The 27,971-nt window shown below is 34.4% G+C and overlaps 2 protein-coding genes across 2 annotated transcripts; both read left to right on the top strand.

Moving 5' to 3' along the window:
* Positions 1–525: 525 nt before the first annotated feature.
* LOC142345831 (leukocyte elastase inhibitor-like) lies at positions 526–5,248 on the top strand. Its single transcript, XM_075398232.1, has 2 exons — positions 526–1,617; positions 4,178–5,248. The coding sequence occupies exons 1-2, from the start codon at positions 677–679 to the stop codon at positions 4,404–4,406; spliced, it is 1,170 nt and encodes a 389-aa protein (XP_075254347.1). The 5' UTR covers positions 526–676; the 3' UTR covers positions 4,407–5,248.
* On the top strand, positions 4,401–27,566 carry LOC142345832 (leukocyte elastase inhibitor-like). Its single transcript, XM_075398233.1, is given in 4 exon segments — positions 4,401–4,468; positions 10,508–11,093; positions 11,096–11,513; positions 26,916–27,566. Coding segments are annotated over 3 exon segments (1,035 nt in total). The 5' UTR covers positions 4,401–4,468; positions 10,508–10,627; the 3' UTR covers positions 27,067–27,566.
* The last annotated feature ends 405 nt before the right edge of the window (positions 27,567–27,971 follow it).

Here is a 27,971-nt window from a genome sequence, read left to right as displayed (position 1 = left end):
TAAGTTTTTGGATCAGTTTGGAGTCTGAGTCAGTTTGGAGTCAGTTCCCGAATGGTTTCTGGATCTTTCCAGTTCGTGCGTCCCATATTAAACACACCCAGACGCGCGTGCCATGTTTTTTGATAATGCTTTACTATGTTTTTGCTCTTGCTCTGTAACTTGGGATGACCAACGTACGAAGGGCACAAACGAAAACGAGACACATCTTTGATCACATGATATAACAGTTTCAGTTGTTTTCCATTGTTGGTATTGGTACTACCCCCCTCCCATGTATACTCTCGCTAAGAAATAAGAGTATATCGAAATGGTTCGCACTTAAAAGAATATTTGCGTGCAATTTTTCTGTTCTGTCAAAGCCAATCGGTGATATGAGAATCAATGGCTGCTAGCTTTTGTCAATCTGCCGGGTATGTTTACTAAATTTTTCGACCTGTGCTCCATATGAGCTCCATCAACATATAATTGCTGTCCTTAAATTATCTGCGTTTTCACGCTTAAAACTATTGATACGTTTTCAGATAATCGATGAGATCTTTTATTCTATAGAAAGAGAAGCTCTGAGATTGTTAGTTTATGATGGCTTCTATCAATCGCAATTGTGTCTACGGGTTCAGAAGCAACATTTTTTATAAATTGTTTGTGTGAAAGTTTCCTCCAGTACAGATTGATTACGATGAAATGTATCTTTAATACTATATCCCGGAAGGAGAGGCAACACTATAACAATTCAGGTGATTTCGGTCATTCTCTGTTCAAGTACTACGTTGACCGTTGCCCAGGCCCTAATTGCGTCATATCACCAGTGAGCGTATTCTTGTGCATGTCAATGCTAGAACGTGGAGCGAACGGAGCAACAAAAACTGAACTTGAAAAACTTTTGTATTCTTCATCAGAAGGTTCTGAAAGCGAATCACAGAACATAATGAAAACGCTGAAAGAGTCTTCGGTTCCTGGATTTATTTTAAATTTAGCGAATGGACTCTTCCTACAAGAGGTTTTCGAACCATTGCCTGATTTTGTATCTGAGATGAGAACGGATTTCAATGCTCATGTCGATTTTGTTAACTTTGGTAGCGTAGAGGGAATGAAAAAGCTGAACGCGTGGGTTAAGAAAGAAACCAATGGAAAAGTCAAAGAAATAACTGATTATGGATCTGACGAAACTGTTCTGGCTTTGATCAATGCTGTATACATGAAAGGAAAATGGAGTTCGAGTTTTATGGATGACAATACTTGGAAATGTGATTTCCATGTGTCGAGATCTACGACCGTCAAGACAGATATGATGCGACAAACCAACAAATTCTATTACGTTCGCGACGAAGAAGCAAACTTTTCTTTAGCTTTCCTACCCTATTCAGGGATGTTGGGCAAAAAATCCTTTTGGGAAATGGGAATCCTACTTCCTGACGACATGGGGTCTGATCTGAAGGATTTCGTGCAATATTTGGAGCAAGGTTCGCTGACGTCTCTCAGGCAACGAGCACGAAAAGAGAATTTGGATGTTTGGATGCCTAAGTTTCGAGTTGAAACTTCAATTGATTTAATCCCTATCTTGAAGCTAATGGGCGTGGAGGCTGCATTTTCTAATCGAGCACAATTTCCAAACATCAGGTTTGATACTGCTTCCATTTAATATTCCATCAAATTTTCTCGATATAAAGTTAACTCGATAATTTTTTGACTATTGAACGTAAGAGTTACAACAGTAAAATTAAAGTGAGTTTAAACTTAACTGATGAAAACAGGATAAAGGATCAGAATTGCTCCTATCCTGGGTTATCATTATATTAAAAAATAATTTAATTCTTCTTGCAGAATTATGAAATCGCATAATTTACAAAATCACATACTACTGGACTGGCCAGAAAGCCAGCTAGAGGCTTGTTGAAGACAGCTTATCATTAGATCACATTTTTGAACAAAAAACCCTGAGAATACCCTAAAGGATTTTTCAGACTGATTACGGTTGCGTACCTAATGATCTCAATGGCTCTAATTTTCACCATAACGTGCTTTACTGTCGAAAAATGAGAAAGGAAGGCAATTTACTTAGGTAAGCTTCTCGTCATTTCGGTGCTTCTGAATTTTGTGAACGACCTTGTGATAAGCAATTCCTTGGTATTGTAAATCAGACCTGAAGAGGGCTCCTTTTACAGTGTTAAGGATAAGTAATAGGGTGCTACTTATTTCTGCGCATGAAGTAGACTAATGGGATCTTTTCCATTTGTGCCCCCAGGACGTTATGCACCCCCATTATATAGCACGTGCCAATAAATAATAATTATGTAAAATATGGCACTTGGGGTGCGAATTAGATTCACGCGCTAAATGGGCACAAACGGCAAAGAATCGACTTACCTAACTCAATTTGCCTTTTACTAGTGAACTCAGCCTTATCAAAAAGGCTGAACTATTACTTCAATGTTAACGACAGTAATGTAATATTGCGAACTCGTGCAAATACGAACTGTACAAATATCTATCAAGACTGACAGACTAATATTAAGTATTAGCAATTTATCACTGAGAATAGGTTTCGGAGTCTATGATCGGTCAGTTGAGTTTTAATTCACGTAATAGATTTCCGTCTCGTATCATTCCAGGATAAATTGTTCCTTAGACAATAATTTATCTATATTCAAGTACAGTATAATACACACGAATTGCACAAAATGATACTTAGAAACCCATCTAACCAATTAAGGCATCTTTGAATTTTGTTTTTCTCTCAGGAAGTTGCCAGTATTAATTTCGATTTTTCGCCTCCTGCTCCTTCAATTTCATTGCAGCCTAGTGCTGTTTAAAGGGACTTGGATTGGGTTGTAATGATTACTGGCAACAGTTTTTACAGGCAACGAATGCTTCGAAATCTTATATGCGCCTTTAACTTCATTGAAAAGAACTGATACGCGACAAGTTTTTGTGGTTGTTATCATATTTAACATACCCCTCTATTGTTTAATGCTGGCTTTAACATGAGTTTGCTTCGTTATTGTAAACCAGTATAGCGTTCTGTGGGTTTGTTGGCAGATAAATTTTAGCAGCAAGTTGTCGTAAATGATGTCATTTTCACTATAATGCAGGAACTGCACTATAACTGATTGCATACCTTGTGTTTTGGTTAAACCTATTTGTTAAGAGCCATGTAGAGAAAACAGTACTTCATGAAGTCCACACCAACAATATAGGAGACAAACAGAAGTACACTTACAAAAACATTAGGCGAGGTTTCTGATTATGATGTTGTTTAGGGGAACTGTTTTTTAACCCGCAAGTTTTCATCTTTTCTCAAAAGGCAGAAACAAGTATCAATTCGACTGTCAGGTTTTGCAAGCAGGTTTTGAGGTAGATCACGCCTTGTTGGAATTATCTGAAAAGCATTAAATCTATTCCTCTTTAAGTTTATAGACTAAATATAAAGATTTTTTAAAAAAAATTTATCTTTTTCGAAAAGGTTTTTGCTTTCTGTAGGAGCTAAAGAAGAGTTCTGTTAATGGCACTACTGTCCCTGTGGATGTATTGCTTTTGTTCTGTAAGTCTTCTCTGTCTCTTCCGCAAATGTAGAAAGTTCATAGGACTTTTTGTGATCAGAGGTTGATTTTTGAGGCGGTAGAACCGCTAGATTTTTCAGCTGTGCTCTTCTGTGCTGGCTTTCAACTTCTTGAGCCAACAGCCTCTGAGTTTCCTCGTCTATGATAAGCTAGTTGTCTTCCATTGTTTCAACAATCGAACTCAAGAAGAAAATACTTTGAACAATATAGTAATGAAGCGTTAAAATCTCTTTGTTGTTTAAAGCTAGTCAGAAAACTGTATAAGTTCAGCAGTAAAATTGAATTGCGAACTATTTATATATAGACATCTCTGATTTGATTAGCCGATCAGTAATTGCTGTATCAGTTTTCTTTTTGGTTAACGTTGGGTTGTGGTTTAAACGTATTTGTTAAGAGCCATGTAGACAAAACAGTACTTCATGTGCACAATAATCATATAGCAAACAACTCGAAGTACGCTTACAAAAAAATTACGCGAAGTTTCTGATTTTAATGTTCAGTTTCGGGAAACTGTTTTGTAACCCACAGGTTTGCATCATTTCTCAAAAGGTAGAAGCAAGTATATAAATTCGACTGTCAGGTTATGCAAGCATTGAGGTTTGAAAATTTGTTTATTTTAGCCGTAATGTTCACACAAAAGTGAGCAAAATGCTTCAAAAGTGTTATGTGGATGTGGATGAAAAGGGAACAGAAGCAGCGGCTGTTACTGTAGTGGATACTCGCGAGTACTGTTTGGGTTACAATGGACCAATCTTGTTCCAAATGACGTCGCCTTTTATCTTTTTCATTCGTAACTCAAGATGTGGCATTGTCTTGTTCTGTGGATGCGTATCTGACCCAACTGCTTAGTCCAGCTTCTTCAGCTTGTTTCTGTGTACTTCAATATACATGGTGAAAATGTGACGGAAATGGTTTGTTTCTCACATTTTTAAAAGTAAATGAGTCGTTTCAAATGTTAGTCTACAATCTGCATGTTTTCTATCCTTATTTCCATTTTGTTTCCTTCCCTTGGTGGGGGCACCGTATGTGACGTGCCATGCGTAACCTGTTTTCAATGAACTTACCTCATTTTTAATGTTTATGAATTAAATGAAAATTTTTTTGCATGTCACTCTGTACGAGCAGAATGTATTGGCATGCATTTACATTTTTTTAAATTATGGAACTATTATTTATTTAGGTGTAATTTTTAACCAGATTTAAGCATTCAAAAATTTAAAAATTTAATTCATTGAAGTTATAAAAGCTTATCGGATTTTGCGAGAAATCCTTTTATATCTATCTGAATTACAAGCATGTCTGTTCAGTAGCAATGTTAGCTATCTTAAGATGATGTTAACAGTGTCACCGCGCTATGTTTCCTCCCGCATTGCGGCCGAATAAGTTCAAAATTCTGTGTAGCTTTTTTGCTGTCATTATTCCAACATTTGTAACCAAAATGGGAGAACTGTTTGCCGGGGTGGTGTTCGAATCAAGTCCGCTAACATTTCATGCTTTTGGAAAAGATGATTACTGAAAGATACTGAAGAGCATACTGAAACTCCTGAAAAGTAGAATTCATTTGCAAAACGGAATAAAACAGTCAGCACTGAAGTTGAAAATTAATAGCACATAATAATTACAATATTTTGATATAAAGAGAATTTGAAATATGTCTTTATAAAGGAAGTCAAGACTTGTCAACTTTTAAACTTTTACTCTAAGTTCGTTCTTTTTGAGAGTCCTATTCTTCATGCAGTGAATATCTGCTCTAAATTAGAATCAGTGAAGCCGCTTGTAAATTTTAGTTAAATTGTGGGTGAATTCTTGTCGTCCTGCAATTGCCGCCCTATGGCAAGAATTAAATTTCTTTGAAGGTTTTCATCCTTTTATTGTTCCGGTCCCATTTAATTTTTATGAAATGAAATATTGGTCTTTAATCCCGGTTTTTAAACCCGGGCTGTTTGATTTTTTTTTCCAGCAGAATAATTGGACTTGGATTTGCCTAGAATGGAGTGGTTATATCTAAGTTATTTCCATTGACTTTTTTTTTAATTAATTGAAAGTTGGGTTTTCGTTTGGTTTCTCGATTAATTAATTGAAAAGAGGTAGTTTTAGTTTTTGTCAAAGACAAATATTTAAATTAATATAAAAAAACAAGTTTATAGAAACAGGTTTAGCGGCACATTTTTTGTGCCTGATGTTCTTTTTACTTTTTTCTGTATCTTCGCATGCTGGCTCAAGATTCTGAGGAGATCAGTGATCTGAAGCATAAATTGGTGCCACTAATGTAGTACTTTGTTTTTTTGTGTGTGTTTATTGTACAGTTTTGGATGATTCAATCATGTCGTCTTTACTGAATTCCCCATTTTCAGCCCCTTGTTTTCATATATAAATTGAATATATACATTTATCAAACAGTGTTTCAAAAGTTTTGGACCGAAAATATTTTCGTGGGGTTTTTGTGGATGATAGTGGTCTCAAGCCTGGTCCAGCAATAACTATAAATGTGTTGGCAATTTCGATGCCTTGCAAGAGCTTGCACGAGTCGTCTCATTTCGACACAATAAAATTCGGTTATGTTCCCCCAGGCATTAGTATGTCAAATGTTCTTATCCTTTTAGTGCGAGTTTGTAAATTGCGATGTTTTGCTTCAGATATCCGAAACGATTTTTAGCGATAGTGGATTCAATCGACCTTTGCGGCTCTTGTTCTGCAATTTGACGCGAAAATGTTGACTTGCTTTCTCATTGATTTTTCTCAAATTGAAAATACTTTTTGCTTTCTTCTTGTCTTTTTGTACTTGAATTCAATTCTCGGCATCGAATAATATCCAATATTGTTCATTCACTCCTGAAAATAATGAGATGCATTGAATTAAGTTCTGAGAGTTTAAAATATGCGCAGTGCCATTTTATAAAGTGCTCGAGTTAGACCTCCTACCGGTTCTGTCTATAAGCAACAGTAGATACATAAACTTTAAGCAAACAGAAGAGCAATCACATAATTTCGATCAATTGCACTAATGATTTAAAAAAATTTCAATAAAATCTTTTTACGTGAAATTTCGATCCAATTGACCTAATACCGTCCCAATTTTACCCATATTTTCCAACAATTATAATTATCCCAATTTTTTCAAGAATTTCCCGAATTTCAACCATTTTCATCCGAATTTTCTGAAATTTACCCTAATTTTACCCATTTTCCCAAATGTCATCTAAATTCATTAAAAAAATTTATAAAAAATGTTTCCGTTATATACACAATATCAACTAATTGTCCTGTTTTAAGCAAAGTTTCTTTAAGCAAAGTTTATTTCAATACTTTCAATTATTTTTTTGAAACTTAATCCAAAATTTAATTAAAAATTTAACCATTTCAACCCGATTCCGAACCCAGTCACCTAATATTTTCCCAATTTACCAACCTTTTCCAAAAATTATCCAGGCGTTAGATCTTGATTTTGTTGTGACATACGTACTATTTAATAGGAACGGTTTCACCGGAGGCTTTTTAAAGTCAGTAAATTTTGAGCAAATTGGGAAAATATTGGATAAATTGGGTCCAAATTGGGTAAAATTGGGAATATTTTGGTTGATTTAAGTTAAAGTGGGGTAATTGTTGATGAACTTTTAGTAAATTTTTGTTTAATTGGTTGATAGTTGTGCAGGATTGGGGTAATTTTTGTTAATTTTGGATAATATGGTATATTCTCTGTAAATTTTGGTAGAATTGGGTAAAAATAAGGTGTCGTTATAGTAAATTGGGTAAAATTTGAGAAATTTTTCGAAAATTTGCGTAAAATTGAATAATTTTTGGTTAAAATGGTTCATGTTTGGATAGCTTAGGCAAGTATTTTTTGTTTTATGTGTAAAACAAAGAAGATATCATGTAAATTAGTTGGAAATTGGTTAAGAATTGAATTATTTTTCATAAATTTTTGGGGAAAGTTTCTGAAGTTTTGGAAGAAATGGAATAAAAAAAGAAAATTTCCAACTAGTATTCTTGTCATATGAGTTTGCGCAAGTTGATTTGATAAATCTGGCTAATTAATAAGGGGGAACTGAATGGTACGGGAACGGATTTCGTTGTTGTTTATGCATTGGGTATACCTAATCGTGATACATAGTTTCATTCTTTTACCCCCTCCCCCACTGTCTTGATCGCCTGTTACTCCTACTATATCTAGAAGAACAAAAGGTATCTTTATGCTGAAAATGACAGGAAAGGGATAATGTAGGAGAGACAAAAAGTCAATTATATTTGTTTTTGTTGTGCATAATACAACAAAATGGAATACAAGCAATGAGAATCAACTAAGTGCAAGATGAGAAGAAACTACTGGCGGTAAAGAGTGTCCGACATCGACTGATGGATGAGCTGGTTGGACAGGCAACCGCTTGAAACCAGAATACCTAACTTGACCCGAGCTGGCCTAATGAGTTATTCATCGCATAACTAGACCAAGATATTCAATGCATAACTTTTGATGACATATTGGGCTTCCTAGAAAAGTCGTTAGATCAACCTGTCTTGTGGCTTATCTGAAAGGGAATGTAAAAACGTTTGATACCAATGACTGGAAGAGGAGTTATGATTTTCTTTGTTGTTTTAAGTCCGGTGTCAATTAATCAGAATATAAAGGTTAGCACTTCTTGGAAAAACTTGTGCATGGGTCAATCGCTGCTCAACAAAAGAGAGAAGCAGAAATAAGCTAAGAATGGTTTCTGATCAGGATTTGGGAGAGAGAGAGAAAAGTTTGTAAAAAATTTTTGCAGAGGTAGCAAATTTCATTTCTGGCTTCTTAAAGCTATTTTTTCAGTTTTGCATAAAATGCGTAATTGTTCTCGAACGAGTTTGCAGCAATTATTGTAAACGTGTGTCTTTTTTCGCTGGAACCTTTTGTTTTTTTGGAGTCACTATTTCTACCGTAACTTCTTTGTTTTGTGTGATCTAAATTTCTCTCATTCACAGGTGTCAGCAGTTAAACTCAAGTGGCGGAAGTGCACTTCTAAAAGTCAAATGCAAAGTGCGCCAAAATTGATGCTTTTCCTCCAAATTTTATTGGTAGTTATAGCGACATATAAAAACCTCTAATGTGTCATTTTAAGGCCACTTAGTGCATTTTGTTACCGACTGAAGCTGGCTGCAATAGATTCGAGTTCCCACTAGTCATTTGAGAGCAATTCGTGAGACGTGGAAGTCGGAAGTTGGTTGAAAGAGTTGATGAAAAATTTTCCCTGAGTCGAGATTTCCGAGAAGCAGGTTTTCCAGTGCAAAAGTTTTTTCTTGAAATAAAGAAAAAATTAGTTTGGAGTCTAATTAATTTATTGATATCGTAGTAGCCTGTTGCGGTACTTCTTTGTTGTATGAATTTTTTACATCACGATAACAAAGGAGTCTCTTGCATTTTTAGGTGTCTTAAAAATATGAATAAATGCATTCATTGACTATTTTATGTTGTTTGCGACCATTGCGTTTTTCCACCCATTTCAAGAGTAGGTTGTTCAGTGGCTGCTCGTTGCCGGCAATCTAGAAATTGCAGCTCTGCTAGACTATTAATTGAACTGTTGAAACGATGATTACGAATTATAAAAATATAAAAAGATGTGACCGAAATTTAATCAGCAAAATGGCAAAAATTGCAAAGTTTTTCTCTTTCGTGAAAATTGTTTGTCACAATAGAAAATTTTTGGCGAAAAATGTGAAATCAATTGACTTCAATATACAGTAATGCTAAATTAGTGGAAAAAATCTCATAAAATGGCCGTTCCGAGAACACTTTGCTGAAGATAGGACGAGATTGAAAAAAAATGCTTTTCATTCGATAGTTAAAAATTAAATGGAGTGCTTATTATGTTTATTTTCCAACTGCGCGTCACCTATTTATAATTCCTTTTAGGTTAACAGCACTTTCCTTGTTGCTGCGAAGTTTCCAAGTGTCGAGAATAATTTTTTCAGTTCAATGAATTAATATTTTCGGCCGCAGCCCATGCTATAGATTCTGCTGGTACTATAAGTAGTTGCCGATCATTTCTTGTCCTCAAAGTCTTTGAAATTTTTATATAATTGCCGCTTGTTAGAAAATGTCCACAAAGTATAATGTATTGATATAACTAATGAAGAACTGTTATCTAATAGCGTTTGTAATTATTAAATCCTGGCAATGACTAAAAGGACGACAGGATTGGGTAGTCGATTTAAATGTCGGATAAATCTAAGTCGTCCCAAAAATGTGAAATATTCCTCTCAAGTTGGCGTTAGAAGTGATCTCTCCCAAATGAGTTTTTTGTGGCACTTTGAACGCGGGTAATGCCTATTTAATAGACATCGAAGAGTGACGAGAAGAATACTTTGTCGGCCGTTCAGGTTTCCAATTGCCCAACTTTTTCACCAGTTGCCTAAGTTGATCTTTGAAAAAATAAAATACGAGGTTCTCTCCGTTTCAAATGTTTCCAAAATGTCCGTACTTTCTACTTCGACGGTTCTGGCTTTGAGTTCCATTATTCTTTACGCTGCCAGGTTTATTTATCATAACATATTGGACAAGAGATTGCTGTTTCAATTAAACATAGCACACAGTTTTCAAATAGCCAGCGGCTTTTTCTGGCAAACGTAATAATGGCTTTACGCTGCTTTTGTATCTACTGAGTTGTTACAATATTCGGGCAGCCTGCTTAAAGCTAATTATCCACCAAGTTTTTAGAGTGCTATGGAGGGAATAAAATGTGAAGAACATTTGGGAAACATTATAGTAGATGGGCTTTGCTTTTGATTTGTTGAAGTTGTTTCGTTTTGTAAGATTTTTCAAAACTGTTAGATTGTTGTTAGTAAGGCACATAATTCTATATCTTGAATCCAATTCCGGTAATTATTTTTTATCGGAGATTTCTTTTTAAATATTAAAATACAGGGTTGCTTGTTTATTTGACGCTGCTATCTGTGTTAACCCAGCTCTCTGTTTTCAGGCCTATGTATGTGCTGGGTACGGGGTGCACGAACAGTAATTTCTATGAAGTTGTAGATAGTGTGCACTGATTCTTATTCCAGTCAATCTGATAAATTTCATACAGGGGAAATATTTACTAATGAGCCAGAATATTTTCAAATCTTCGGCCGATTTCGGCTATTCTCTATTCAAACATTACCTGGAGAACAACAAGGACTCCAACTGCGTACTATCTCCTATAAGCGTGTTCTTGTGCATGTCAATGCTGGAACGGGGTGCCCAAGGAGAAACGAAAGCTGAATTACATCAGGCTTTGTGCACATCGCCGGATTATTGCGGAAGTGAGGTCAATGACGTCATAAAGACACTGAACGGATCTTGTGGCCGTGCGTTTACGTTGACAACTGCTAATGGCGTCTTCTTACAACATGGCTTCAATGCGTCGGTTGATTTTGTATCAATGCTGAGAGATGATTTCAGAGCCTACGTTGCAACTGTTGATTTTGGGTCTATGGAGGGGGTGAAAGGTGTCAACGGATGGGTTGCAAAAGAAACAGATGGAAAAATTGGGCAGATTTTGAATGTACCGGATAATTTACCATTATGGCCCTTATTAATGCAGTTTATATGAAGGCAAAGTGGGATGAACCTTTTCCCGAACAGAGTACGAGCAAAGGAGATTTCATAGTGTCGGAAGCCAAGACAGTAAAAGCTGATTTGATGCATCAGATTCAACAGTTTCGGTACATTCGCGAATCCAACTTCTCCATGGCATTTTTCCCTTATTTGGTTACCAGTTGGGAAATGGGAATTTTACTGCCAGATTCCGGATCAGTTGCTCTTGATTTCGTAAAACATCTGAAATATGAATCTCTGAAGATGCTGAGAGACAATGCGATTAAATCCTGGCTCGACGTTAAATTTCCTAAGTTCAGGGTTGAAGCCTCTGTTGATTTGATTCCAATGTTGAAGAGAATGGATGTTAAGAAAGCTTTCAGTAACAACGCAGAGCTCTCAAAGATCAGGTGAGCTATTGTTTAGCTATCGGTTTCATTTGGAACTTCATTTTAATAAAGATGTGTTTGGGTCGAGTACTCTTTCATTTCTACCGCAATAATATTTGCTTACTGACTCAAATCTTGCATTTCATTAAGTTGCTTATTAACATTAATTGGCTTAGTTTTAAGTTCACGATTGCGCACTTATTTATCAAATCATATGTGGCACCCTAGAGGTTTTTCCTCTCGATAAGCATCAAATATTTATATTATAATTTCAAAACGGTCCAGTTTCCCTGCCAAGCTAAATTATAAGCTAATTGTGGTAAAAGTTTTTAATAGCCGTTGCCATGTACACAGCTGGATCTTTTTTAGTTGCGCTTTTTACAATCCAAAGGATCGATCTGTTTGTATTGGGGTGGGATCTTCTTTGGAAGACTTGATGAGGTGTATACGGTGATGTTCAATTGCTCTCAAACGAATTTTGTAGCAATTGTATTAGTCCTGTGGTCTTTCTGTAGCGATTTTTCGCTTGACCGATTTTCCTTCTGACCCATTTGACCTAATGGGATAATCAGGTAGCGCACGGAGGGCATTAAGTTGTTGAGCTGCTCTCTTATAGCCTTACGCCTTACTTGTCTCTAAGTATACTATTGACCAAAATTGTTTTGAGGAGACAATTTCAGGGCGTGAAGGGCGGTTCTGAAAGTTACCTTTGACCACCCTCAGTCATCACCTCCTCAGTTTAATTTGCTGATATTTCCTTGCGAAGTATATACACTCAAGTGCCGCACACACAGATAGACACACACACACACACCCAGAGACACCGCACACAGACGCGCGCACATACACACAGAAACTCACTCAGACAGAAACACACTCGCATACACACACAGAAACACACATGCTCACGCACAAACACGCCCACCCACGCATGCATACATACACACGCACAAGGTTTTTCAAAGCTTTTGTTTTTTGAGTGAATTAATAGAGCCCTTATTTTTCGTTCTTCGAATGTTCTGTAGCTTATTATTTACAACGACAACTCCCATTTTCTTTCTAATGACGCGATATTATTCAAGCTTTTTGTAGTTTGGAATCTTATTTGAAGGTTTTACCGACTCTGTCACTACATGTTTTAAAGATTTTTAAATGGTTTTTTTATGTTTTTAGTTTTTTTGTTTTCTTATATGATTTTTGACTGGTCCAATCGCCTCTCCAGTGACGTACATGTAACAGCTTTTAATAATTTTTTGAGACAGTTTTAGCGAATCTCTATCGGTATTTTTAGTGCGGAATCATCCGTTTATCTTGCGACCGATTGTTTGATCACATTTCAAAAGCTCATAGCACCGAATACGTTACGTTTTTCAATTCTTCGGTGATTTCTATTACTTTGTTGCTTGGAGTAGGTTTCCTCGAGATTGAAATAATAAGTATTCTGATCATCCTTGACTTAGCGCATTAAAAAAGTCTTCTGCACAAAAAATTGAAGTTGTCATTCAAACACTAATTGAATGTCATCGGAGTCAAGTTCAATCTAATATCTAATGTTAAGAAGGCTCTTGTGTTAAAATTGCCACTTTTCTCTTTGACACTGCCTTTTTTTACTGTTTTGTTAATAGCCGCACAATAATAGCTGGGGCTATTATTGGCCTTCTCTTGGTTTTTTACGATTCGAAGAGGAGTATTGGTTTTCTTAAGGTTTTTTTTACCGGAAGTACTATTCGTTCAGACGATGTTTTGACCTAAAAGCGAAAGCGAGTAAAATTGCAGTGTGAACTAATTTTTTCTGAGCGAGAGAAGTTTTTTTGATCATGCGCTGCGTTTAGTGAATGATTTTTTGACATTGAAAAGTAGTTTTTGACTGAATGGCAGATAGATAACCGTTTTTAGCCGTTTTTTTTTCGTCTAAGTGGCCTAGTTTTTTGCTTGTAATTTGGTTTTTTGTACAAATAATTTTTAATCGACGCTATGTTGAAATGTAAACCCCGGAAATTGATAGCACAGTATTTTGCATAGCCTGATGTAATTTTGTTTCATAAAACTGTACATTTGCTAATCCGATTTTCGTAGTTTTTTGCCAGTTTTTTTCAGTTTTTTGTTTGTATTTTGCTTTTAATTACTAGAAATAGTATTTTGGGGAACATGAGGGACTTTAATTTCTTTTCAATAAAAATTCAATCATTTTTTGGTGTTAATTTTTTGAAAAAACAGATAAATTTTTTTCATAAATGCAGTCTTAAATATTTTATGACCACTTTTTTGCAAAAGGTTTTACTGTTTCGCATGTCTGAATTCTGCTTTTTCTTGTTTTATTCTGTTCAGCAAGTTGGAATTTTGTCTCGAATGACTCGTTGTCTTTTCTATGTCTCGAATGCTGATCAATGAAATGTACTCGTTTTTCTTGATTTTTTTAAATTTGATTTTCAACTTTCAAAAATCACGAATTGGTCTTTTTGTTACGGTGTTCCTAACATTGGGTCCATATTCTTCATATTCTCGTTTGTATCATTCTATTTTTGTCCTGGCGCCTAATTTTATATTCGTTATATTGATTTTTTCAGTGGTTAAAAAATTGAATGAATTCAGCTTTTTCTTAGATCTTGGTTTTTTCGGTTTGCAATTGATTTAATTCAAAATAAGGCAGTACTGCGAGTTTGCTAGAAAGTCTTTCCCAACATTTCTACTTATTACTATTCATTGCAATTTTCTTCCGGGCTTAGTATTGTTTTTAGACGATTTTTTGCCTTTGAATATTATTCTGTTGCTTTTGTTTTTCTATGATTAATTTAATTTTTGAATTAGTATGAAATCATGTTGTCTAGCATATATACAGCAAGGAAGAATCATGTAATATTTTTGTCCTAATTGCCGTGATTAGAAACCTTATTGTAGTGTTTCTCTGATTCGTAAGTTTGAGCACTCTTTTTTGAATAATTTTGACTTTCCTGTCTTTTTTGAAAAGGTTTTATCTGCCATTTGCTTTCGCGATCCTTTACAGATTAGAATCAATAATTATCTGAGGGCAATTGATGGCCTTGTCAGCTTTGTCCGGCTATCAGTTTCGTGACCATCCTAAAAATTTCAGACTTTTTTAACGTTACCAAAGGTTTTTAATAATAAAATTTTGCTGCATTTTCTTTCTCTTGGTGACAGTGGTTCAAATTTCACCGATTTTTAGATCACACCCGGGGAGGTAATGAGTTAATGGTTTAATACAAAAGGTAATGACTTCAGCTTTTTGTGAGGTTTTGGTGCTTCGAGTCGCTTCCGGAATTCTTCCGGCTATTTTTTTTATTTCGTCGTCATGATTTTTTTTACGACCATATGACGTCACAGCCACTTTTTGTTCATTCGTTCATGCAATTTCAACTGAATTGCATGTGTGACGTCATTTTTCGCTCTTAGTGGAGCGAGTTTTTTCATTCGCGTGATTAAATTTTTGTTCGCACTTGACTTACCTCACTCTCAAAAATGACTTCCTCACTTTGAAATTGACTTTTATTTACTTTTATTGAAAGAGATAAGGTCAAATAGGTGTGTTTCACTCTAAATGAAGGTTATTTGAGATCAGCTAAAAGAGGCAGCGATAATTTGTACAGATTTTTAATCAAAATATAGCAGATCAGCCTTCAATGAAAAGACAAATTTTTTTGGTCTTTCTTTTTTTCTGTTTTTTTTAGACTGCCGATCTACGAATCTATTGCGGCTATTTTCTGGCAATCTGCCACCTTTGTTTATTATTTGACAATCTGCTGACAATCTTTTGGCAATCTGCTTGCTTACTTTTCTCTTAGCAGAATTATCTTTATTACTTTAGTCTGGTAAGATCGCTGGAAATTTTTATATAGATTTAATTTTTAGATTTGTTCTCATTTTCTTTTGACTATAATTGATATTTTTTGAGCATTGTTTGTTAATTGTATAATTAAATTTTTATTTGAATTATTCTGGAATTAATCAAGATGGATTCAAGTTTCTTGACAATAGCGATGCAAAATTAAAAATATAATTGTAAATGTGATAAACAGGTACAGTCTAGAGAGCGTTAGGTGGCTGAGGAGCTCTTCTTGAGCCTTCAGCCTTACTAGTCTGGAAGTATGCGATTCAACGGATGTTTTGATGAGACAGCTTCATGGTGTGAAGGGCGACTCTTAATCTTAAGTTTACCCTCCTCACTCACTCCTTATCCCAGCACTCACCGGGTCCACGCTCCATCACCTGGCAATCTGAATCACCTCGTTCAGCCCTCCCAACCCTATCACCCCTCCCCTCCCAATGCTTGACCCCTCCTCCCTCCCCCCACTTAAATCTTGAATAGTCTTGCTTTGTAATCAGTCTGTATGATAGTATCCTCTTATTGAATCATATGCATAGTTTTCTCAGTTTTTGGTTCAGCATCTTTATTTCATAAATTGTACCCATATGAAACCGTTTTTGGTGGTTTTACCATACTTTTCAAGTTTTTTGCTTTCGATTTTTGGTTTTGTTCTAACTGTTTTTTTAAAATATTTTGTCTGCAACCCCACAATCTACTATTTGGCAACTTTTCTGTTTGTATCTCTGTCTTTGAAATTGTCTATGATGAGTTGTTTGCATAATCTTATGTAAATTATTGTTTTGCCCCAATCTGTAATCTTTTTGCTTTTTGCTCTCTTTTTTCTTATCAAATATATTTTTGCAATGAACGAATTCTTTTCATCAAAAATCTGTGCAAAAAAGGAGTAAGTCTGTTACAGTTCAGCTGGTAAGAAAGTTGGCTACCGTATGCCTTCTCAATAATTTACGGTTCTTTTATGGAGTTTCCATAATGTTAGACGGATTTTTTTGTGACAATTGTTGTCCCGGTAAAATTTTGGGGGATCAGTTTGGCCATCTTGATATTTTTTGGCAATACAGCTTAAAAAGATATTGTTCTAATAATCCAATTTTTGCGCTTTCATAATCTCGTTTTGTGGATTTACCAGTGAAACTTTTCCCTCAAGATATAGATGTTTCTCATTCTGCGTGATGTCGCATTTGTTTTTTTTAATAGCCGCCCTCATCTTCTCAGCCGGCTATTATAGCGCTCCTATTTTTTTTTACAATTCAAAGAATTTGAATTCTATTGGTGCGCTGTGTTTTTTTTAAGATGTGTTCACACATTTTTCAATGACTTTGATCGTTCAAAACGGGATAAACAGGTAAAGCCCAGCGGGCATTAAGTTTCATTAGAGGCCCAAAGTGGGCTTTAGTTGTCCTTCAAGTGCTAATAGTGGTGCAGCTGCTGGGATGGCCTTAATTTAAGGTTAAAAGGTCATTTTTAGGAGTTTTTGTGCTCAAAGTGGTGCAATTTTTCATGTTTTTGTGATTTTTTTGAGTTTCTTTGTTTGATTAGTGTTAGGTTGAAGTTTTTAAGAGTTGATTAAGGTCGCTTGTGACACAAAATTGCTTGTTATGATCATTTTAGGATCTTTAAGTTTTGGTACTACAAACACAAACCCTGGGTTTTTTTAGCCCTAGGTGCCAAGAAACCTCCTCTAGAGTTTGATAAAGGGTTTGATAATAGATTAGTGCATAGTTTCTAGTTGTAATGGAATGGTTTTCAACTTTTTGCCATCATGAATTTTAGCATTTTTTGACAAAGCTTGCAATTTTTTCATATTTTTTTGACATTTATTGTCATTATTCAAGTTTTTGAAAACCAGGGGCCATAAAACCTCAATAGTGGTTGGATGATAAGTTACTGAAATTTTTTTAGTTGCCATGGAATAGGTTTCCATTTTTGAATATCACTAATTTTAGCAATTTTTTTTGAAAAAATTCGCATTTTTTTCAGGTTTTTGAAATTTTTCGTCTTCAGTTTTTCCAGCTTCAAGGACCAGGCAATCTCCTTTGAGGTTTGTTAATAGGGCACTTCATAGTTTCTAGTAACAATGGGATGGTTTTTAACATTTTAGTGTTAGAATTTTAGTATTTTTTCTTTGATAAAATCTGCAATTTTTTTAGACTTCCTAAAGTTTTTTTTCTGTTTTTGATATTCGTCCATTCTCAAATGCGAGAAAACCTATTCCACGTTCTGATAAAAATTACTGCATGATTTTTAGTTTCAATGGATTAGTTTTCAACAATTTAACCTTCCGACTTTTGGAAGTTTTTTGATAAAATTTGCAATTTTTTTCAAGTTTTTTCAAAACGTTTGTTTTTTATTTTTTTTCTTGTCTCAGTAGACAGTTAACCTGATCCAATGTTTGATATTATGTTATTAAATAATTGTTAAATGCTAGGGGGCAATTGAATGGCTTTCAACATTTTAATAGAACGAATTTTATTTTTTTAAGTTATTGTAGAAATTATTGCCTATCGGTCTATGAGCCAATGAGTTTTTTAAAGCTTGCAATTGGGTTACTGGGTTACCTCTAGAGACATAGAAGTGATTCTGAAGATATTTGTATCAAGATTTTCAGCAACATTTTCTGATAATTTGCAATTGATTTCTTTTTTCTTACATTTTTTGGTCATTTTCGAGTTAATCATCGATCTTCAAGGGCCAATTAATATTTTTCAGGTCTTGCAGATATAATACTGGACCGATTTCAGAAACAAAATTTGATTTTGAACATATTTTTGAAATAGGTATTTTCAAAGGGAAAAAATTTTGCCTTAGGTTTGAAAACTTCGAGTTTTAGCAATGAGTATATTTTGTTTAGTTTTGATTCTTTTAATTTCTCATTTTTTTGAGATGATTTTGTTTGTGTTCTGGCTGGAATTGTTCAATTGATCTGCTTTTCAGGTAGAGTACGTCTGAGTTTTTCATTCAATTCTTTGAATTGTATTTCAGGACTTGTCCTGCTATGTTTTTTTACTTCGTCGAATAAAAAAATGTTTCGCTTTACCTCATTTTGCCGCCTTTTCAACATTTTGCCTGAAATCTTTTTGACTTCTCTAGCCTAGTTTCTCTCTTCTCTCATTCTGCTAAAAGTGATTTTGAACATCAGTTGCTCAGCAAAGCAATTCAAAATGAACAGAGTTAGTACAAAAATGGATGTCAGAAATAGAAACGGGATAAACCCATAAAGCCCAATTTTAGATGCCCGCTATTTGAACGTCGTTCCTATAAGTCTTAGTTACCATCTCTTATGCTTATTGGTATTGATAGGAGCCCCTGTAGCCTCTCTCTAAGAAACAGAAGTATGTTCAACTAAGAAATGCCATCAAAATAAATCGGAATAAAAAAAATGTTTTTGTACAAAAATCTTTTTTTTTTCAATATCTTCTGTTATTTCAATCCCAATCATGCTTATTGGAATCAACGGCGGCTATTTTCCGGCAATCTGCCGGGTTTGTTTTCAGTTTCGATTGCTTCAACTGTGTCAATGCTGAAATTTTCCTCGTTACGACAGTGGTCTTAACTTGTGTGAATTTTTGAAGTTAATTTCGAGTCAAAGAATGGTTGACTTTGTACGAAAGATAATGCTATGACTATTGATATGATAATGCTATGCTCATTTTACAGTTCATTCAAACAGTTGACCTTTAAATGCTCTTTTTTTGAATACACAAAATCGTTTCGTGCGCATTAAATTGAACAAATTCTCACAGTTTCCTTTACGTAAAACATTTCTTGTGAAGATAAAAGCAATGAATATAGATTACAGCTGTCAACTTCCCAACCTGCTAAATCTTGATGAATGGAAACAGCTAAATAAAGATACTTCCTTCAAACTTTATGTTAATTTGTCTAATAAATTACATCGTAAAGAATTATTTATTGAACAAGTGTTGAATTAGTTATTGAACGGGCTCAAAACGAAATTTGATGCTCATCCCTGCCTTGGAGGAGAACAAGACAACAAGTCTGAGAAACAGTCAGCATTATCCCCAACGGTTTCGGTTTGTTCCAGGAACAGGTCAGAGATTTCAAAAAAATGATTTCACAAATTTGCAGAAGAATTGTGTTTTGGGTAGTAGCATAATAGCAAAACTGTATGACGGTGCAAGTATTCCTCTGGACGTTGCAATTCATGCCTACCGGGGTTCCTCGACGCTTGAAAAACTAAAAGTTCTTGACAAGTATGAATCGAAAAAACTAAAATCCCTTATTTTGCAGGATGGGACTAATAGCGTTTCAAAATCTTCCAAAAATGGTAAAGATTTGTTTGCTGACTATCAAAAACTGGTTGATAAATGCATGGAAAAAATTACTCCCGATTCAATGGTGCTGTGTGAATTTCCTCACTTTAGGGAGATACCTATAAACAGTGATAAAAATGAAAAAAATTGCAGTTTTCAATGATTTGCTAAATAGTACTTATGGGAATGTTGATAATGCAATTGTAGTGCTTAAGCTAAATGATATTATTCGAAGTGTTCCTTCCTACAATCCACGCATCACACATTTCAACCAACTGTACCATGACAACGTGCGTTTAAATTATAAGTTGGGAATACCATTCCTGAAAAATATAATGCTAGGATACCTATGAAAAACCTCAAATGGGGTTATTGAGTTCAGTAAAGTAACATCTAACGCTTCTTATAGAATGCAGAATAAGTTCTCTAATTATCAGCAATGTTACTTTTCACATCCTCCAAACAACAACCAATCATTTAATCGTTATCATCCATATTAATTATTGTCAAACCTTGACATTTAGATGAAATAAATGGAAACATTTTGATAGTTTGTTTGATTCATTGGGCTCGAGCGGTTTGACATCAATAACTGAGTATAATGTTGAAAGCTGTCATTTGATAAATTTATGTTATTTTTGATGAGGCAAACTATCCCACGCCACTGAGCCTCACTTACAATTCTAAATTGAAAAAACTTATAAAAATTGACCTGCTGAAAGTTTTCGGCTTCGTATGTTTTTCCTCATCTGGGCTCTTTTTCCTTCTATATGTTCATTTACTTATGTTAATTCACAAGGATTTTGAAAGAAACCCGGGGCCTTTGGAAACCTTAAGCAGTATATACACAAAATGTAAAAAATGGCCCATGCAACTGAAAATTGTGCATGCTAGATGTCAAATTATCCAGAAAAAACACCTATAGTTGAAAAGTTTACTCAATGACATTGGTCCAAATTGTATTTATGGTTTAACAGAAAAGGGGTTGACCAGTACTGATAGTAATAGTTTTTATAACCATTATCCCTATCAGTTTGATATCCTCAGATGTGATCGACAGGCTAAAAAAGGAGGAGGATTGTTATTATTAGTACCAAAATTTTGCAATTCCAAAATCAGGAATGACTTTAACAACATGTCCAAAAGTTTTGAAAGTCTATGGATTGAATGCAAATTATCCTCTCACAAAAGTATCTTGATTATTATTTCTTACAGTCCAAATAAGCAATTTTGTTCAAAGTTTCTAGATGAATTGTTTTTATGCATTGAGAAGGCTTCCACTGAAAATAAATCAATATGCCTAATAGGAGATTACAACATTAATTACTTGAACAACAAAGAAAACCAGAATTTGGATACAATTATTCTACCTTATGACTTGCACTTGATGAATTCAAGAACTGCAACCAGGCACCAGAACGGTAGCTGCAGTTTATTAGATTATATCATAACCGATAATTGGCTGAGAGAGAAATACAATTATGTATTTGACTCTCCTATCACAAGCGATTATCTAGCACAAATTCTGTTCACTGATTTCACGCTGACTCAAAAACAAAAATCACTCAGGAAATGGATATTTGATAAGCGTAATTACGATCCCCTTAAATTCAGAAATTCTCTAAGTTACATTAACTGGAGCCTAATCCATGAATCTAATTATATCGAAGAATTGTTCTGACATTTTGAAAATCTGATTGCAAATGTAATCAGATTACATGCACCCATCAGAAAAATTTTTATACGAAACCACAAACCTATTTTTTCACTTGCAGATAAGTTTGTCTCAAACACAACAAAATGCCTCAATAAAAAGAGGAACGAATCTCTATTATCAAAAAATATTGATATTTTCCTAAAACTAAAAGATCTGACGAGTAAAGAGTATCTGAAAAATCATGAACGATTCCAAACACAATTGATTGAGTCTGCGAACAGCTTCAGGACACAATGGACTCTGATCAGCGAAGTCAGAAATAAATCTAGAACTGGAACTAAAATTCTCGCCTTACAAAACTGCTTCGAGGATGTAACAACTGACAGCAAAAAAATAGCGAATTTGCTGAACTACAAATTTAGTAAACTTGGTGAATATCTTTTGAATAAACCAACCATTAAACAAAACTTTCAGCAGGTCAACCGTAATAAGTTCTGGTTTCGTTTCTTTACCACATTTGAGTGTCGTAAAGCTCTCAACAACCTCAATAAAAACAAACCATTGGGTCCTTTGACTATTCCGGCTGGGGCATTAAAAGATGGTGCTCATATCTTAGCAGAGCCGATATGTTTTCTCCTTAACGGATTTCTTATAACAAATTTCCTTCTCTCCTTAAGTTGGCAAATATTACACCTATCCACAAAAAAGGATACACTGAAAATCCGCTGATTTATAGGCCTATTTTTACAAGGCCTGCTTTGTCAAAAGTTCTTGAGAAATTAATCATAGATCAAATAGAGGAACACCTATCAAAATACAACCTCGTCTCGAAAACAGTTTGGATTCAGAAAAAGTTTTTCAACAATTGATGCTCTTGTTTATCTGACAGAAACTGTAAGACAAAAACTTGGATTTGTCAAAAACTTTTGATTCAATTGACCACTCGCTTTTACTAGAAAAACTTAAACACCTTGGTTCTCCTCTTCGGCTATCCTTTTCATTAAGAGTTACCTCAGTAACCGACATCAACGAGTAGTGATACCAGAAGCTGAATCTGACTATCTGGAGGACAGGCAAGGAGTTCGACAAGGCACAGTTTTAGGACCACTCCTTTTCAACCTATATGTAAATGATCTACCAAATTACATCAACTGCAGTTTAATCCAATACCCTGACGATGCAGTTTTTTATGCTTTCGGCAACGAAATTACTGATTGCAAGCTTCATTTAGAAAATTTATTTCTTTTGTTGACTTTTTTTCATACCATTCTTTAAAACTGAATTCAGAAAAAACAGTTCATTGTCTTTGGCACTTCATCCGCAGCAATGTTTATTAAAGTTGACAACCGTACATTAAAAGAAGTTGAAAATGTGAAATATCTCGGAGTAATTTTGAACAAAAAATTCTGGTACCAACAACAAGTTAAACAAATATTCAGCAAGATGGCGCAAGGAATGAAAACACTTTGTCCTGAGAAACGTAGTACCCTACCATTTGCGCAAAATCCTACTGAATTCTGTTGTAATTAGTCATCTCCAGTACACAGCTGTTTTGCTTTCGTCTATTTCAAAAAATCTTCGGACAACCTTAGAAAAGCAACTCAATTGGGCATTTAAAGCTTGTTATTTTCAAAGATTTAACAGTTCATCACTTAGTATCAAACTAGATAAATATATACTGCCAATTAAACAATTGCTTGAATACAGAACAGCAGTGTATGTCAATTAACTCTTGCAATGTAAGAAGCCTGTCTTCCGGAAAATAACAGGACTTAGCTTGCCAACTTATAAGTTTTACAGACATTCAAGGACGAAAACTATTTTTTCTTGAAGAGAGGTCAAAAACATCATGGCTGGACAAAAGTATCATCCGAAGAGGCTTATCATTTAATAATTGTCTTGAAAAAAACTCTAAAGGGAATGAGTCAAACAGGCGGGTTAAAAAAGTTTTCAAAAACTACTTTTTTCAACAATTTCAGAATGACCCAATGGGAAACATTGTCGGCAATCTTTCTTGGAAACCTTTTAAATTTAACTAACGCTTCATTTTTGAGTTTGTATTCTCACATGGGAGCTTAGACTTTGTTTCTTCTACCTTGAGAAGAAAATCTTTTATCTGTTACTTATAATTTATGTTATATCTTTACACTGCCATTTGTGTTATTTTTAGGCTCCTTGACCTATTTATACTCATTTGGAAATTCAATGTTTTTTTATTGATTACAATGACGGTTTTGACTGCAAGATTTCCAGATTTCTTTGGTTTCCGGCTATGTTTGTAGTTAAGTTTATCTTTTTATGGCAAAATTTTGCTTGACCGATTTGAATTATCCTTAACATCTCTCGATCTTGACTTCATTTTTTTCGTGATCCAAAATGCTCGACTGTCAGTTCACTAAACGACGGTTTACTGCTAAAAGTCAAATGAAAAGATGAAAAGTACACCAAGGTTGTTTTGCGTTTTTTGTTCCGACCCTTCTTGAGGGGGGGAGGAACTATATACTCAAATGGGTTTTTTTTGTTCAGTCAATTTTGGCCGATCGATATATTCATCGTAGAGATTTTAAACTGGTCTCATTAGAAAGCTTGTCCAGCGTAGAATATAGAATTAAAAAGTTTTCTTGATTTTCGTTTTTGACAGGGAGATATCGAGGTTTGACAAGGAGATATCGAGAAAATAGAGTGAATTCCGTTGATTTCATTCACTTTTTTCGGAATTTTTTACTAAATTTCGGCAATTTTGATAAAATTTAATACAATTTGTCGAGAAAATGTTGTTAATTTTACGTTAAAAGACAAAATATATTGTCGGCCATTTTTATTGAATTTTTTTTGTCACAAATTCCGGCCAAATATTTCACAAAATTCAGACTTTCATCAAAAACAGCACGAAATAAGTTTCTTTAGTCCACTCTGAATAAAATTGCAGGAAGTGCACACCCAAACACCATTAACACAACCTTTGTAGACTGAAATGGGGCTAATTCCACTTCCACTTCCGTTGAGAGTGCTCTGTAAATAAAACTTTGACGTTTTTTGCTAACTTTATTCGTTGATTTTCAAAAACGCAGCATTTATTTTTGAATTTTTAACTATTAAATTATCAATATCAATGACATGCCCAAAATTAAATAATCCTAGCGGACAATCAGCACTAGAGGACTAGTTCTGTACCAATCTTGGACCGTTACAATCCAAAAATATTTCGGGTTGTCATCTGTCGGTTTTTTATAAGAAAATTCGATCTTTTTTTAAATCAAATACCGAACATTTCAAATCAAAGCTCACTCGTGATAGGTCCTATTGGCTTCCTAACTAGCTCAAAAAAATTTATCTGGTTGATTGCATGAAATCTTATTGTCGTTTTGACTTTTAAAATGTTTGAGTTCTAAATAAAAAAATCGCTTAATGAACTTGCCTCCATTTTTCTCTTAATTTGGTCAGCTTGTAGCTTAGTGTCAGCAATCAAAGAGTTGTCCTTCTTTCTGCTCAATTCAAATTTAGTCTTTACTGCTGTTTTACGCCTTAAGTTATTGTTTTCTGGCTTGGATACTACTAGATTTCACATTTTTTTAGTTTTTAGGTGTTTGCCCATTTTTCAAGTTTTCTAGTTTTGTCAAATTATCACGTTATTGTGATTTCATATATCACATTTTTCGCGTTCAAAATACCGCACAATTGATAATATTTAGATCCTTAAAGATATCGATTGTTGTTCTTTACCAATTCGACAATACTTTCTCGAAGAATTTAATTGAATTTTTTTAATTTTGACTTTAACTGTCCATTTTACTTTGTCTTTTTAGTCGTATTTAATTTCCTGTACAATGACCCCGTTTGATTGGCTTTTCCTGGAAGAATAGATGAGCCGATTTTCTGATATTAGAAGATAGATAATGGCTTTCATGACTTTGAAAACAATTGTTTTCTAAAATGAAAAAAAAAACATTTCATTTTCGCAATTTTGTTCCTTTTATTGGCTGTTTGTTAACTGATGACATTATTTTTGTCAGGGGAAGCTGTCAAAAGGGATTGTTGTCAGAAAATCTAATGTTTTTAAAGAATTCGTTATGACTTTACTGGCTTAGACACAGGTTTTTCGCAAAAAAAAGTAAATTAATTTTTGATTTTTTGTCATATGTGACGTTCTTTTTGTAGACGTAAGACATGTTTTGGATAATTGCAGGTCTCGAGGGCTTGCTTTGGAAGAATAAACGGATCTATTTAATTTTTTCATTTTGTAATTAATGGCTTTCATGTCTTAAATGGAAATAAATTAATTAGAAATAAATGCTTGTAAATAATTTTTTTTCGAAAAAAAAACTAGTATTACATAATTTTGCATTTTTTGTCTAATTGTTGCTTTTTTTTCATTAATGAGCGGCCACACAATACTTTATCGCTGTTCGCTGAAGGTGCAATCGAACAAATTTTGGTGACCAAAGTTTGGCTTTACGGTTTCCAAAGCATTTTCTGGCAAGTTTTAATTGATTTTTAGTTTGTTGTCTATTTGTTGTTCTTTTTGTAACTGCATAAAATATAGAATACCAATTCTTAATTCCCTTCTATAGAATCATTGGTAATTGTAAACCTATGGGATTTTTTTAGTTGATTCCTAATGGTTTTCATTACTTTGAAATTGTTTTTTTTTTAAATTCAGCTAATTTTCTAACTTTAAAGTTTCTGTTCTTTTTTTGTCTTTTCGTTACCAAGTTTTTTTATAAACTAGTGAATAACCATTTTTTTTCTGTTGAATTGCAAGTTTTTTGTTTATTTTCAGTCTCATCTGACGCTATTTTGACTTCGTTTTTTAAGACGTAGTTTTGTTTTTTAAAACGGACATAAATTTTTTGATGTAATTAATGTTTGTTGTTGTTGTTTGATTTTGCCGTTCGTCTTCGCTCGCTTTCTTAATATCGGCATATCTCATCAACCTAAGGCTTCATTTTTTTCCACTGAGTTATTTGCTTTGGAGGCTGTCTTTTCGTTCATGCACACACATTTTTTTTTAAAATACCTGAATTTTGTGTTTTTCTATCTGTTCCTCATTTGGTAGACAATTATGCCAAAATTGTGGATGAGCGGGTTCGGAACTTTATGTGCGATCGCACATTACCGAGCCGCCTTGTCAACGTCTATCATGAAATTGTTTTATAAAACGATATATGAACATCAAAAGTGCGACGAGGTTTGTAGCTTTTATATTAGTCATGTTAGAATTTTTAATGCAATTTTTGGTACTACCAACTTTTCATCTGACCATCGAGCTTGCATACTTTTTGAAAATGAGAAACGGAATAAACTGGTAAAGCGCAAGAACATGTGAATTTGGATATTGTGCAGCTCCCGCTTGTCGCCTAAGTGCTTTTCGTCCAGTTTTATTCGGTTGTAACTTGAATTTTCGCGCCCGCTACTACCCTCGAACCAACTTAATGTTTTGATTGGGATATGATCGCAAAACTTAACTGGCGTCCATTGCATTTATTGCTCCAATAACTATGTGAAAATATTGTACTGGTCGCCATTAGATTTGATATTTACCAAAAGTTTTCCAACTTGATTGCTAAATTCTGGAAATGGAGAAGAAACCTTTTAACTATTTAACACGGCAACACTTTTCATACGGAAATATGACCTTGTATCTGTTTCAGTGACGGTGCAGCCCTGAAAGTCAGCCAAGTTCTTCAGAAGTGCTTTGTAGATGTGGACGAGGAAGGCACAGAGGCTGCGGCCATCACCGTGGTTAAATGTGTCCCATATTGTGCTAGTTTTTATGAGGACGAGCCCATTAAGTTTATATAACTTCACCTTTCCTTTTCTTCATTCGACATGTTGACACGGGTATTGTCCTATTCAGTGGTTGTGTGAAAGATCCCACTACTTAGATAGAGAGGAGCATAAAGGTTAATGATAGAAAGTGAAGAAAAAATTAAAAATTTTACCTAAAATTTATCAATTAGCTATTAAAGTTTTCATATATTTATCTTTCATTGTGCCTTCCGGTATTTGTTTGATCTATACTGTGAAGAGTACGTGAATTAGATACGTTTTAAGAAGCGTTGCGAAACTATTGGTTGACATCTTTGCGAGCTTTTAATTATTCAGAATCTAAAAATGACCTTTAAATTCACAACTGCGCATGATTTCTTTTATATTGGTGCTTAAAGAACAACCGATGGTGCTTTCCTATTACAATATTATTCAATTAGTGCAACATTGTAGTTTTTAGCCAAGTAGAATGTGCTTAGAAATGCTTTTGTAAATGAATAAATTACACTACGAAGTCAATATTTCGACTCCTGTCGTTTTTTACTTGCGGCTGCCGAGCAGATTTTGGCCATAATTTATCCTCCTGATATGAAGATGAAAAAAATGTTTTTGATTGGATTAAATAAATTTTCGAAGTTATTGTCACGTGTACTTGCATTTCGTGACCAATGTACGAAAAGGAAAATTTCTTTGATTTTTGTGTTAGTTACCTAAACTTTAGTTACCTAAATTTTTGTGTTAGATCGAGTTAGTTACCTAAACGTGTCACCGCTTTCATAATTCATATGCCACTTTCGACGATGAAATTTATTTACGCAAAACGTGAAAAAAAAGTTTTTATTATGAAAAGGCAATTATTTTTTAAGGCTTGAATTTGGGTTACTGGATAGCCTCTGGAGACAATGAAATGGTTCTGATAAATTTAATATAAGAAATAA

This window comes from Convolutriloba macropyga, chromosome 9 (genome assembly GCF_964194025.1).
Source record: "Convolutriloba macropyga chromosome 9, txConMacr16.3, whole genome shotgun sequence".
Classification (NCBI taxonomy): domain Eukaryota; kingdom Metazoa; phylum Xenacoelomorpha; order Acoela; family Convolutidae; genus Convolutriloba; species Convolutriloba macropyga.
The sequence above is the reverse complement of the archived record's forward strand: the minus strand, read 5'-3'. Positions and strand labels throughout refer to the sequence as shown.

Coding starts and splice junctions, on each gene's coding strand:
- LOC142345831 (XM_075398232.1), top strand. CDS start 677: ATGAAATGTATCTTTAATACTATATCCCGGAAGGAGAGGCAACACTAT. Junction 1,618..4,177: donor GCACAATTTCCAAACATCAG/GTTTGATACTGC, acceptor TGTTTATTTTAG/CCGTAATGTTCACACAAAAG.